The following is a 14002-nucleotide window of genomic DNA, read 5'->3' as shown; positions in this document are numbered from 1 at the left end:
TTTTTGCCGCCCAGTAGATTTGAGTTCCTTATTTGGGAATTTTCTCAAATCTGTAGAGAGGGAGAAGGAGAGGGAGAATGCTGGGAAGAGTAAGACGATCGACGATCAGTTCGCTGGAGCAATTGGAGTTGGAGAGGCCATCGTCGAAGATCATCAAAGCTGATTCTCTCTCCATCTATGGTACTTTTTTCTTCTTCTTCTTCTTCTCAATTCCGCAATCTTCGCAAATCATTTGGTATCTCTTCTGTCTTCTGCAATTATAATTTGTTGATTCGTAGGTGGAGAAATAAGAATTGAAGAATATATTTATTAATAACTGATGATTTAAACTGGTGAGAAAGCTGGGCAGCAGCGACTAATGCCTCGTTAGTGTAGATTTTTTTATCATTATTGGGAATTGTTAAATGAGTTATGATACTGTTGACAGAAACACAACATTATGTTGTCATTATCAGTGAATTGATTTTGTAGAATGCGTAGAAGACGATAGATTCCTTTTTCATTTGAATCTCCAAATTCTCTAATTTTTGTAATCAAATACAATAATAATGAGAAAATAACTTCCAATAACTAAGAACAAAATTCAGGATGAAATTGCTTTGAACGTAAATGACAATGAGTACCTATGATTCAAGAGATAATTGCTTTTAGTAATTGTCCTTAGTATGACAACTACCAGTATTAGTTGAATGGTGATGAGGATCATATAGTTTGAGAGCCGTATTGAGTTTTAAAGAGTGGTTATGGCGGAATGGAATGTGCTCATATGAGCTACTCAGGAGTAAGCAGTAATAATCTTAAGATCATTTCCCTTAAAGTGGTCGAGAGTAATATATTTTAGCAATTACGCGTAAAGTATAAATAAATTGAGCGGAACAAAATAGGAACTTTCAGTTAAGGAGAGCTCAACAAGGTCGATACGATTGATCTTCCAAGGAAGATTGAGAGATTGGTAGAGCCAACTAACGACACCCAGGACTGGACTAATTTCACTCAGTCAGGCTAATGAGTATCTGATTAATTAATGTTTCAACTTTTAACATTTGTTTATTAAAACCCATGCTGAAGGAAGGTTTTATGAGTCCTTGTAGTAGAGAGGGAAAGCTTCCTTGGTACGGCATTTAAATTTTGTAGCCGAGTATACTATCTGTAAATATACTGGTAGAAGTAGATAAATGGAATTAAATCAAACTCCTATGCTCCAATACAATGAATGTGGGTGACCTAATAAGACAATTATCATATGGTTGTACATCTCTAGCACGAGGAATGAGAAATCGAGTTCTAGATTAACTCAGGTTACTGCCCGAGCCGCTTCTGTGTAAAGTGTGAAACAGCCGAAGTACTTATAGTCTTGCCAATAAAATAGTAGGATACAGGAAACTCCATTCACTTGTGTTGAGTATAGTTTTGAAGCCTTGCAGGAAAATATAACTAAAGCTTAAATGTTGGTATGATTAGACTTGCTAAGGACTTACAAATTTCATTGTAAATTGTATGTCATGGTTTTGGGACAGACAGATAACATATGCCACCTAATCATCTTGTGTATTTCAGTGATAACTGAACTTAAAAAGATGGTTCAGGTTGCTTATGAGTTTTGCTAAGAGCATCTAAATGGTCTCGATGATCATTTGGTTTTCAGAACTACGGATTCAATTTCCCTTTGGCCTATATATATATAATGGTTGCAGCTTCTTGTTTAAGTGCAGCTGCAAATAAATGTCTATGTTTCTTGAGGCTTTAAGTTTGAACTTTGAAGTATATCTTATACATCCCTAATAGTTGTAATGCTTTTGGTTTTCCCTTCTCAATGAAGCATTTTCTCTCTTCTATTTTCAGCAAAAACAAATAACTAACTTTTGCCACCACACTCTTTTTGTCAACCTTAAACAATTCATCTGACTTCTGATCTTTATCATTATAGTCAACAATATGAATTTCAATTTGGGACGGAGGGGCTTTGTGTAAAGTTATGAACGAATAACTTCGTTGAAAGAAGCTTTTACTCCTATGGCCTTTGCCTTCTCCGCCAGCTTGTTTCATTGTCATGTTTTTTTTTCTCTTTCATCTTTTAGTTGTACGATGATCCTTTGAGTCATGCAGTCAAAAGTAGTGCAGCTTGTCATGCTTCATGTTTCATTGATGATGAAATAACCTTCAAGGTAAACATGCAAGAAACAAAGTTCAGTTTTAGCATATCCTAGGTTCTCAGATAGTCTGCCTATCCTCCAATTTGCTATTTGTATCAGTTCTATAGCACTTCCTCAGATTCGAGAAATCACATTGGTATTGGAAATAATGGAGTGTGCCATAGATAAAGAGCAGATATACTTCTCAAAGTGAAAATAGTTCGTACTTAGTAGTTGATAAATTATTCCCCTTCTAATGCAGAGACAACCCTTCTGAAGCTACGGGAAGGCTCTCGGCGAGATACAAGCTTTCCTGCAGAGAGTTCAGTAGATGGAAATATATGTTGCATTACTTCAGGAGATTCACCCAGAGAGGAGTCATCAATAACTGATACTGATTCTTCCAGGGAATATCTTGAAGATACCGGTAGTTGTCAGCCCATAGGCTCCTTGAAAGAAGCGAAGAAGAAGAACCTCTCACTTGCTTACATGTTTTCCAGGTATAGAAGTTCTCAGTGTGCTGGAGGCATAAATGAGGAGAATGCAATGGATATAGAAGATAACACTTGTTCTGCAAACTCTTCACTTAGTCCTAACAATTCTCAGTTGATGAGCAGCTCAGTACAGTCCACAATACAGGAACACATTTGTTCCCCTATGATTTGAATTAAGACTATTGCTCAAGTCTTCTACTTGTTGCATTGCTCTCATGGTGGTCTCTTTGTCATCTTGTATTTTTTATTTATTGCTGTGCACGAGTTCTTTATAAATGATGGATGAATGAAGCCAATTCTTCAAATGTTGTAATTTAGTCCTCCATTTCCATGTTAATCGACCAAAAACAGTTTAACTTCGAGCAATGTTGGTTTAATTTCGTTAAGTTTGAGCTTTATAGTTTTGAACCTATTGAAGTATACAACAAAGTCATCTGAATTTGTTTGCAACAACAATTTTCCTGTCACAAGCATTGGACAGTTGAAACTTAAAAAGTTGAGAATCTCTAAAAACTTTCAATAGTAGCCAGCAAAACCCAAAAAACATAATACTAATTTGGATTTCAAATTGGCCTCGTTGAGTTTAGCCAATTTTACTTGATCATATTCTATGTTTATTTTTGATAATATTATTATATGGTTTGTTGATAAATGAAGAAAGAAGCTAGTACATGTATTAAACTTGAGGGCTTATGTATTCTTTGTGATAACTCGAGGATTTATTGTGACAATTTTAAAACAAGCAAAGGGCTTAACAGCGATTAAATTACTTTCATTTTGCGTTATTATCCCATTCGTCCTTTTACTTCCTTTGCGCTCTATTTCTTACTCTCCGGCGTATTCGAGCCACCGACAACTCCACCGGGATCATTAGTGGCCACTGTCTTCCTCCTGTTTCGTGATCTTCAACGGTGAGTCCCTCTCTTCCTCCTCAAACCCTAATTTTCGAGCTATACCCAGGCTAAATGCTCTTACACTGTCACGACCCATCGTCAATGCACCGGTCCAAATCCACCGTCATTGGCTTCTTCCACCGCATTTTATATTTCCATATCCATGTTAATCGATACGCGACCAATTGTGGCTCCGAATCTTATGTACTGTCATTTCAACAATGTGTGTCACTATTTGTATTGTTGTATTTGTGTTATCTGCTTGCTTGTTTCACTGTTGTCTTCTAACTATGCTACTTTTTTTTTCTTGCAGAGTTTTCTTCAGTGGCTTCTAGTTAATTGGGAGGATCACTCTTCTGGTGAGCTGTGCTCTGAAGCAGTACGCGGTTGTTGTAAGTTGTGCTACTTCACTGTGATTTTTGAGATTGGAACTTGATTTTTTTTTCCAGATTCTAATATGTTTAAAGAGAGATCGAACTAGTTGGAGGATAGTACTTCAATGCAAATCTATTACAAGTATGTTTGATGCAGTATGTAATGTTGATAGATCTAAAGCAGAACCATAACAAATGTGGATCCTCTTAATATCCAGTTTGTTTAAAATGTTAAGAAAGTCAACTAATCGTTTTGGCAAGATACATTTTCCAATATCCTTTACGGTAATAAATAGAAGCTTGGCAGAATACTGCTCTTGATTTTATGCTTTGCTAAGTGAATATGGGAGGACACCTTTACTGAGTGTACTGAATTTTCTGTCAATGACTAATATTGCCTAGTTAGGTTAGAAATGAAGAGCCGTCCTCACTGAAGTAGCATTGAACTGATGGCCTGTTTGGATGTGCTTATAAAAAGTTTGCTTGTAAGTTGAAAGTCATAAGTAGATGGTTCCTACTTTTGACTTAGTTTTAAAAAAATTGGCCTAAAAGTGGATGCTTAAAAGCACTTTATAATCTTTCCAAACACTTCAAAACTGTAAACTACTTGGAAATCAAAAGCACCTAAAAATAAGTTAATTTAAACAGGCACTGAGTGCCGTAGGCTTAGTTCGTTTGGTTTTGAGCCTGACCAATTTACTTATTTACGTAGTAGAGAAACTCATACCTTGAAATTTTTTTTCTAATATGCCCTTATTTAATTCTATAAAATTTCTAGTACTACTAAGTTGTAATACATGCTTTTTGGAACCAGAAAATACATTTATTATACTTGGGGAGTTGTATAATCTTTTAAGTTAAGGATAAAATTGTAACTATCCTACGGTAATAATTGGTGCCTTAATATGTGTGTCACTTCTAAAGTGGACAACTAAATAGGGACAGACGGAGTATCAGGGAGAAGAAGTGGAGAGGGCCACTAAGTTGTGACTCTCTTCGCTTTAATTTGTTTGTCTGATTTTGACTTGGCGCGGAGTTTAAAAAAGTAAAAGAACTTCTGAATTTTGTGATCTTAAACTATATGTAGAATGTACCAAATGCCTTTTAATATTGTGGTTTTAAAAATCTTATGTGGAAAGTTAGAATAAAGGAGTTGCCAAAAAGGAAAGAAGCATTCTTCTTCAAGCGGACTAAAAAGGAAAGAAAGACAAACAAATTGAAATGGAAGGAGCATTATTTTAATAAATTTGATTTTTATGACAATATGATGATTGAAGGTGATATAGAAAGAGGTAGATTTAAAATCACATGGAGAAGAAATTGTCTCAAAAATCCTACAATTTCCCAGTATCAATATGTAATGTAACTTAGATTAAAACACAACAGAATAAAGGATCTGTATAGATGATACCATCAGTGTCCATGAGGAGCTTCTTTATTATGATTAAGGACTATGTCTGTGTAAGGATATGTATGAAATTCAAAGAACCTATAGTTTTATCGAGCTCCTAATTTGCCTTATGACAAATTATTTAATGTAAAATGAAATGTGCCTAAAGAGAAGAATGCATTAAGAGGAGTCATATAGTTGGTCCCGACCAGTTCAAAATGGTTGATGCACATGACCAAAATGATTGTTGGTGAATGCTCTGGCATATGGCTTTTTCTGTATAAAGCAGCAGGCGTAGGTTCTGCATGCTTGCTTGAAAAAAAAAAATACTACTTTTTCATAAAATGTAAAAGATAATATTCTAAGAAAATATGTATTTTTGTTATTTTAGATATAAATGTCAAATGATGTGGAAAATCCTAAAGATGGAGATGCTAGGAAGTCTCCGGATGCTTCTTCACCACCACCCAGTCTACAATCGACTTGGTACGATGGTTTACTTCAGCAAGCATCAGTTTATGGAATAGCTGCTGGGTACTGTCTATCAGCATCATTACTTTCCATCATTAACAAGTGGGCCGTCATGAAATTTCCTTACCCAGGGGCACTAACTGCGCTGCAGTATTTCACAAGTGCAGCTGGAGTTCTCATGTGCGGGTGGCTCAAGGTTCTAGAACATGATAAGCTTGATCTTAAAACAATGTGGCGGTTTCTGCCAGCTTCAATTATATTTTATCTCTCTCTTTTTACGAACAGTGAACTTCTCCTCCATGCCAATGTTGACACTTTTATTGTGTTCAGATCAGCTGTCCCCATCTTTGTTGCAATAGGAGAGACCCTCTACTTGCACCAACCATGGCCAGCTATTAAAACATGGGCGTCACTGGGTACAATCTTTGCTGGTAGTGTGCTCTATGTCACTACTGATTACCAGTTCACACTTACAGCTTATAGCTGGGCAGTGGCGTACTTAGTGAGCATGTCCATTGATTTTGTTTATATCAAGCATGTCGTAATGACAATTGGCTTAAACACGTGGGGACTCGTGTTATACAACAATCTTGAGGCTTTGATGCTTTTTCCTATTGAGTTGCTTATAATGGGCGAGCTGAAAAAAATAAAGCATGAAATTCAGGATGAGTCAGATTGGTACAGTTTTCAAGTGGTGTTACCCGTAGCCCTGTCGTGTTTGTTTGGTTTAGCTATCTCTTTCTTTGGATTTTCTTGCCGTAGAACAATATCTGCGACTGGCTTTACTGTTCTTGGCATAGTGAACAAACTATTGACAGTGGTGATAAATCTAGTTATCTGGGATAAGCACTCGACTCTTGTTGGAACAGTGGGACTCTTGATCTGCATGCTTGGTGGTGTTATGTACCAGCAATCCACGAGCAACAAGCCTAAGGCTGTGAACGATGTAAATCCACAAGCAGCTGATGAGGAGCAAGAAAAACTTCTTGAAATGCAAAGTAGCATACAGAGTGCTGAGAATGAGAAGCAAGCTACAGAATCGGAAGATGAGAAGCAATAACATATTCTTGGGAAGAGTTCCCTTTTCATTGTTGTATGTCAAAGATATTGTTGAAATTCAATTATACACATTGTCAAAAACCCAGTGCTGTCTTAACTGCCAGATTGGGTATGTAGTCAGCTGCTAGTTACTTGGAGCGAATTCCATGAGGAAAAGGATAGTGGATCGCTACATTTGTATTCATGGGTATGAAGTCAGCTACCTTCAATTTTGCCAAAGTACGTGATAAGTTTATCTTCTGTAGTTTTGATTCGTATTCAGCTATAACTGATAATAGTAAGGTTTCTCCTCCCAATTCGAACAGCAGGTGATGATGGATAAATATTTGTTTAATGCATTTGTTCGACATGGTGGTGACAGACTATTTGGTTGGACTCCTGTACCCAAACCAGTGTCATGCTTCTTCCTAGTAATTTGTGTTACACACTAGATGAATATATCTTCTTCAAGTATGGTTAGTAAACTCATGTACATGCTAGAAGTCCTCTTGAATGGGAATTAGCATGTAAATAGTTCTAATGTAGACAACTTTTTATTCATATGTGACTGTAAGGATGGACATATCCTAATAGTCTGTCACAATGTACAAATGCTTTAAACAATTATTTCGCCATTTTGTATTGTTTTAAAATTGAGTTGACATGCCCAAAGCGAATCCAATTATTTACTGAAATCAAAAGTTTAGTATACCATTATCCAGAACACGTAACGCGTCCAATTTCATTCAAGAAGATGCTAAAGCTCTTCGAAGAAACCTTCCAATGAGCCCTTTAGAATTACTACATGAACACATTTTTTTTTAAAGAAACGTTAATTGCAATGGCAGAATGATAGTATTACAAAATTGAATTCATCCTTCCCCTGCAGATTAAGGAAACTGAAACCTCCAAATCATATCTCGTTGGGACATTATTCTGTCAACCAAGGCTGTTGAGCTGGTGTCCAGGAGCTAAGTTCACCTTCTTTAAACCAAAGAGCTGCAGAAAGGAAATGAACAGAGATATTACATCAATTCCCTTTCTGTTTTCAATTCAATCAGCACAAAAATCTTAAATTAGAAAGCACAAGAACTACTTAATCATTTCAATCGAAAACATCCTAGTTATAGACGGGTCTCAGTTTCTTCTCAACACAAATCAACTCCTCAGTCATCTTACTTTAGCAACAGACAGCAGTTGTGAACAAGATCTCTCACTTCTTCAAAGTCATCATAGAGAGAGCTTGTTTAGAATTTAACTTAAGTAGGTTGGTGGTGGATGTACAAAAAGGCATCTATATGAGGAATGAACAGGCAAGCACATACTGCATATTTTGCAGTCTGTTTAAGCTCTACGTCTCAAAAGGTGACGTCTCTTTAGGTATCCCATTTTGATTGTGTTATAACTTATAAACAATAAGATACATAACTTCATTTCTGGTCTTTCCTCATGATTACCCTATCAAAGTTCCAAAGAGAAGTGAAGACAAAGGCACATTATAGCAAAACAGAGATAAAAGAGAGATTTAGGCAGTGAACTGGAGAATCATATCTCAGTAAAACAATGTTCTTCACCTCCATTTGCTCACGTGACGAGTTAAATATATACAGGAGGACCATTGCAACACTTAATAGTACATTATTAAAGTACAAAACCAAGAAAAGTATCATTCCTGAATAGAAAAAGCATCTATGTAAAAACATCCAATGACAATCAGAAAACTGGGGGTGATAACTCCAAAGTGAAGGCAGAGTGCAGCATTATCATCTTTTAACATTATTGTGAGCTTGTTTCTAGTCAAATAAGTATCCAGGCAAAATTTATGGGAGTAAATAGGAGGTCAGCATCTGAACGAAATATGGTTCCATATTTTACTTATCCTCAAAGACAAGGAAACTGAAGTCGTTACTTTCAGACATGTAATGACTCTGTCAGGCAAACAAACATAGTGCTGAAACCAGATTAAGCGATTCTATAAGCCACTCAATCTCTGGGAAACTATTTTACCTATTTCACGCTTGCCATTCTCAGGGCTATCACTTCCATGTACCACATTTCTGCAAACAGATTGTCATGGAAATCAAGTAAGTGCTTGGCAATATTCAAAAGTTGAAGTACAATGACAGTGTACTTATTGAACCACAAAGTAAACTAAACAGTAAACACTAATATCTGTTGTACCAACCTTCCAGTTTGAACAGCAAGATCTCCTCTGATTGTACCTGGCTCGGCATTAAGAGGATTAGTGGCTCCTATAAGCTTGCGAGCAGATGCTACCACACCAATACCCTCCCAGGCCTTTCCAGAGATGAAAGAAATTAGGAAGCTCGGCAGAATGTCAAAGACATATATAGGGTAAAACTCATTGGACTTCCATATAACTTGGTTTCAACTAGTGAATGATGGAAATGGGCTAAATGGAAAGAATCCTACCATACAGACAACAGGACCAGAGGTAATGTAATCAATCAGCTTGGGGAAGAATGATTTGGATTGCAGGTCCTTGTAATGTTCCTGTTACAATTAACAACTTCTGAGCAACTTTAACCAAAACTACAAAATTCACAGGAAAGAGAAACTATAATTAGACTCGAGAAACGATTCAGAACATTAACATAGTGATAGGATTCCCTTTTTTTGATCGACAAATAAACATAACAATAAAAAAAGTAGATCAAACATAGAAAAACGATACAATCTTAATTGTCAGACCATCCATTAGCCACTGCTTTACAAGGATTTATCTGAATGTAAAGATCCTACTTCTACTTAGTATTAGATCATGTTTCTTTGCTTCCCATTAGATTCATGCTTCTTTTCATTTCCCATTAGTCCAAAATATATGAAAATGTGACATGAAATTTTGTTAAATATTAAACTTTAAATCCAGATGCATTATCAAATCTTGAAATAATCTCTCCAACCTTATCAAATCTTAGAATTTCAAGCCTTAAATGGTAGGGAGGTAAAAGAGGTTCCGCGAGAACGTGTGTGTTTGCGTTGGGGTGGGGGTGGATTAGGGCATGAGTAGAACCGTAGAAATGTCAACTAATTGAGTTTTCTTTTGTGTTATTCACATCAAAACTCAGCTCCAGAAGAAACAAACCTCAGCCAGTTCTTTGGGGCATTGAAAAAGCTTCAATCCAGTTAGCTTAAACCCCTTTTTCTCAAATCTTGAAATAATCTCTCCAACCTATCATATAATTAAACAAAAACTTAAACAAAGAGCTAAGAATAATGGGTTTTCATCTTCATAATTTTTTTTAACAATCCAAAGTCGAAACAAAGAAGAATATGCTGAAGAGCATACAAATCCTCTTTGAACACCATCAGGCTTAATCATAATATACGTCTCCTCCACTTCCTCCTGAAACAAACAAATTGACCCCAAAATACAATTGGGTGAGCAAAAATTCAACTAAAATACAGCATTCGTACAGATTAGAAGGGATATTAACATACCATGGAAGCAACCAAGTGGGGAAGGAATATACGAGCTGCATGGTTCCTTTTGGAGCCATGGGGGCCCGATTGGGTACTCGCAAAAAGATGAAACGCAGGTTGAAATGCAGCTAAATTATGGTGTTTCTTGATGGGGTTAAGGATAATCCTGCAAGAGGGTCCGCAGGATAAGCTACTGATTTTGGAAGAAAGTGAAGAAGAAGAAGAAACACAAGGACTTGCTCTTACAATGCAAAGACTCTCCATTTTTCTCTCACTTTCGCCTCAGGTTCCTCTTTGACACTAAATTGATGCCACTCCTAAAAACTCAATTGCCTAAATTACCCTCCTTGCCTACCTTTATTTTTCGGAAAATTTTAGAGATCTCCGCTCAAGTTTTGCTTCTTTTGATGTTTCGAGTTTAATTTATTTCTATAGCAATGTATGTTGTGGTATGAATGAGATTCGTTCATCTTAATCAAAGAAATAGAGAAACACTCTAGGGTTTCTTCTTTGATACAATCAGAATCTGGATTAATCAGGTCTGTGAATATCGAATACCAAATGATTAATAGTCTTAATTTAGTAACATTCCACAAATGAAAACATGTAGGCTTCAATCTCGAATTGACTCAATAATATACAAAGCTTGGTTAAACACGACTAAGTAACAGAGTTCAGGTTGAATTAATCGAACTTCAAATGTAAATATGTCTTCTCTTTATGTACAATCCCTGTAATTTGTAAATATGAAGTAGTAATAAAAACATGTACATTTTTGATAGACAACTGGGGATTGTCTGTCTTCTTTGGGATTGTGGGAAGGAAAAATAGGATCAAAAAAATGAAAGAAATGTCAAAGCTATACAACAAAAAACTATTTTATATGCAAAATGAAAAATGTTTGCCTAACTTTATTCATCACAAACTCCATCTGAAAAAGATGACACTCAAGTTATCAGATGTTCTTATTGTTGAACTCCACATTGAAAATAGGCACACTAAAATGACATTGTTGTTGAAGATGATCATATGATTGATCAGCATTTCCAGCAAGAGGCAGCCACGATAGGCTTCGATTTCCATCCAAGAACCAAGCAGCCTTTCTCTTCTGTGATGGTGAATCCTTCATGTCCATTCACTTTCGCAAGCCACTGTTTGGCTTGTGACACCATCTTAATAGGCGCTGCTTGAAAACCTGCTCGGCTCATCCTCCTACGCCATTGGTCCACCCTCTCGTGCCTTTCCACTCTTGCTGGTCCCTCGCAGCTCACAATGTTCTTAATCTCCTCTGCAAAGTAAAATTGCTCTATCTTGGCTCGCCTGGTGTCATACTTGGGTAGCATGACATCAAGGGAGTCGAAGATAGCAGAGTAATAATGCAGAGCTTCCATGAATCTCCCGAGAAAAAAGGGTCCATTGTGACTCGAGTCTTGCTCCACAAGGACTAGAATCTTTGGAGAAAGTTCATGAACTACCTGCAAAACAGAGTTGAGTGCACCGCGGCTTTCCTTCACCACACAATGGAGCTGAAGAATGCTGTTAACCACGAGGACCTCGCCATCGTATACTTTGATGTCCTTTGGTTTAAGGTTTTCCAAGTTGCTTTCCACAGCTGAAAGCTCCAAATTTATACCAAGGCTTCTTGCATAGTCCTCAAGCTCATCTCCAATAATTTGCAATTTCTCGATATTCTGTCCAACAGCAGTGATCCTAAGGCGGCGTGGGGGCTGTCCAGGGCGATTAACAAGACTCTGAACAAGACGCCGCCATTGATGACCATGAGGCAAACCAAGGCTCATTCCCAAATCAACCACATGAATGAAACTCTCTCCCTCAAAGGCTTCCAATATCAAGCAATTAGCCACAAAATGACCAAACTGAATATGTGGACATATCTCATAAAGCAACCTCAAAGCTTTTTCTTTCTTCTCCAAGGCAATGTCCGTCTTATTCATTGCAGGGGTAGCAACATAACCAACCGTGCCAAGCGGCTGCACCAGAGCCAGCCTATCAGCCAACCCCTGCATGAAACAGGACGCTACACGCTGGAAAGACGTCCCAAATACTAATGCACTAGCACGTAGCTCTGATAACAACACCGATGCACGAGACTTATCTCTACAAGCCACAGCTTCAGCACAAGTAATTAAAAGCTGTACTAACTTCATACCTTCCCCATTTTCCTCCTCCTGATTAATTATATCAGCTGCTGCCTCTTCAATAGCCTCAGCAGCAAGATACCTTTGGTTCAACGCCCAAACATGATCGCGAAAATGAATCCCTGGTTGCAATGACAAGCTATTCACACTATTAGTACTACCAATTCTCGGTAAACTGCCACCACTGCTGCTGCTATCAGTACTATAAAAAGTGGTATTGCTTCCAAAAGACTCACCAAGACTTGGGGTTCTCCTTAACCTCTTAAAACTCGCACTGTCATTAGATAAAGATGAAATGATCATGTTATTAGTAGGAGCATTTCTCTTCAAAACAGATGTGTAAGGATTAAGAGAATAAGACAGTTCTTTGTGATGAGTAAGATAAAGGCCATTTTCCATAGGGTCATAACCAATTTGATCACCATTACAAGGCTCAAGTGATAGAAAAACATTAGCCATATCATGAATCATTCTTATTCTTCTGTTTTGTGATCTCTTTATTAATTCAAGAAACTAAAGCTGCTTGAAAGAAAGACTAAACAGGTGAAGTGGGGTTTCATATATACTAGTTTTCATGGCCGTTGTTTCTTGTGTCGATTGATAATTTCGATAAATTTTGTCCAAATGCTATTGGATGTTATGTAATAGTAATAACTAATTTAACTACTACTTAAGAAAGGACTTGACAGAGAGAGTTTGTCTGTGATAAGAAATAGTATTAAATTAAACATAGAGCAACCAATTAGCTAGCTCCCATGGCCTTGGACTTTAAAATCTGGTTCTTAGCCTGATTTGGTGACTCTACATTCTAAGTTCATGACGCAAACTGAACCTTAACCATCATCTTTTAAAATAACCAGAAATTAGTTCCCTGTGACCCGACATAAGTTTGGAATCAAGAGAGTACAGGTCCCTCCTCAACGCAGTGGCGCAGTCAGAATTTTTATTTTACTATCATGCTCTAAATCCCATAAGTGGGTTTGGACTTTGGAGAATGGGGAGGTTAGTATGTTCGCAGATCTAATACCTACCATCGAGAACATATAGACAAGATGGAAAGAAAGATGAACAACAAAATAGCACAATCAAAGTAAAACTACTGAATCATATTATATGTTTACGATTTCAAAGCATGATAGTTAGGATTTCACAATTTTTTAACTCATTTCGCAGCTAGGGTCCGACAGCTTTCTTGAGGTGGATTTCAAAGTGGATATTCGTTGTTGTAAACATAATAAAATAAGAAAAAAATTTTACTAACCTATAATCACGAATATCCACTTTGAAACCCAACGACGAAGAAAATTGTGAAACTCTAGCCGCGAAATGAGGGAGAAGGGATAAAATCGTTTGGAAAATAATGAAATGAGGGGAAAAAAGAGTAGATAAGATTTAGGGATATAATCTATGTGGCAGTGGAACCCTATTGATGTGCAGTGTGGCATCCACATGACATTTAACAACTTTCGTCAATAACAAGAATACTTTGACCCAATAGTTTGACTGAAAGGGTAATTTTGAGTCGAAATATAGTTTAAGAGTAAATATTAGCTATTTCGGACAGTTTAAGCATATTTTTGACCCTTTTTCTTTTATTCTAAGGGGCA

General features: G+C 36.9%; 4 protein-coding genes across 5 annotated transcripts; 2 read left to right on the top strand and 2 right to left on the bottom strand.

Moving 5' to 3' along the window:
• Nucleotides 1–3012, top strand: LOC107013728. Its single transcript, XM_015213602.2, has 2 exons — nucleotides 1–180; nucleotides 2395–3012. The coding sequence occupies exons 1-2, from the start codon at nucleotides 78–80 to the stop codon at nucleotides 2796–2798; spliced, it is 507 nt and encodes a 168-aa protein (XP_015069088.1). The 5' UTR covers nucleotides 1–77; the 3' UTR covers nucleotides 2799–3012.
• Nucleotides 3013–3387: 375 nt separating this feature from the next.
• Nucleotides 3388–7353, top strand: LOC107015136 (GDP-mannose transporter GONST3-like). 2 transcript variants are annotated; one of them, XR_003577465.1, is made up of 4 exons: nucleotides 3388–3537; nucleotides 3833–3911; nucleotides 5675–7032; nucleotides 7119–7353. XR_003577465.1 is itself a non-coding variant. In XM_015215315.2 (3 exons), exon 3 carries the CDS (start codon nucleotides 5681–5683, stop codon nucleotides 6812–6814), a length of 1134 nt encoding a protein of 377 aa, XP_015070801.1. In that variant the 5' UTR covers nucleotides 3388–3537; nucleotides 3833–3911; nucleotides 5675–5680; the 3' UTR covers nucleotides 6815–7306. The 2 variants fall into 2 exon arrangements, 1 of the variants encoding a protein (XP_015070801.1); XM_015215315.2 differs by having other exon boundaries at nucleotides 5675–7306.
• A 156-nt stretch (nucleotides 7354–7509) lies between these two features.
• LOC107015137 (nucleoside diphosphate kinase 2, chloroplastic) lies at nucleotides 7510–10569 on the bottom strand. Its single transcript, XM_015215316.2, has 7 exons — nucleotides 10255–10569; nucleotides 10103–10159; nucleotides 9899–9985; nucleotides 9226–9306; nucleotides 8978–9090; nucleotides 8800–8849; nucleotides 7510–7791 (listed from the first exon to the last, which is right to left on the bottom strand). The coding sequence occupies exons 1-7, from the start codon at nucleotides 10498–10500 to the stop codon at nucleotides 7724–7726; spliced, it is 702 nt and encodes a 233-aa protein (XP_015070802.1). The 5' UTR covers nucleotides 10501–10569; the 3' UTR covers nucleotides 7510–7723.
• Nucleotides 10570–10752: 183 nt separating this feature from the next.
• On the bottom strand, nucleotides 10753–13249 carry LOC107013592 (DELLA protein RGL1-like). The gene has a single exon (XM_015213470.2). The coding sequence runs from the start codon at nucleotides 12864–12866 to the stop codon at nucleotides 11274–11276; it is 1593 nt and encodes a 530-aa protein (XP_015068956.2). The 5' UTR covers nucleotides 12867–13249; the 3' UTR covers nucleotides 10753–11273.
• Between the last annotated feature and the right edge of the window lie 753 nt (nucleotides 13250–14002).

The sequence above is a fragment of the Solanum pennellii genome, chromosome 3 (genome assembly GCF_001406875.1).
Source record: "Solanum pennellii chromosome 3, SPENNV200".
In the NCBI taxonomy this organism is placed as follows: Eukaryota; Viridiplantae; Streptophyta; class Magnoliopsida; order Solanales; family Solanaceae; genus Solanum; species Solanum pennellii.
Note: the sequence above shows the minus strand (reverse complement) of the source record. Positions and strands in the feature narration are given on the sequence as shown.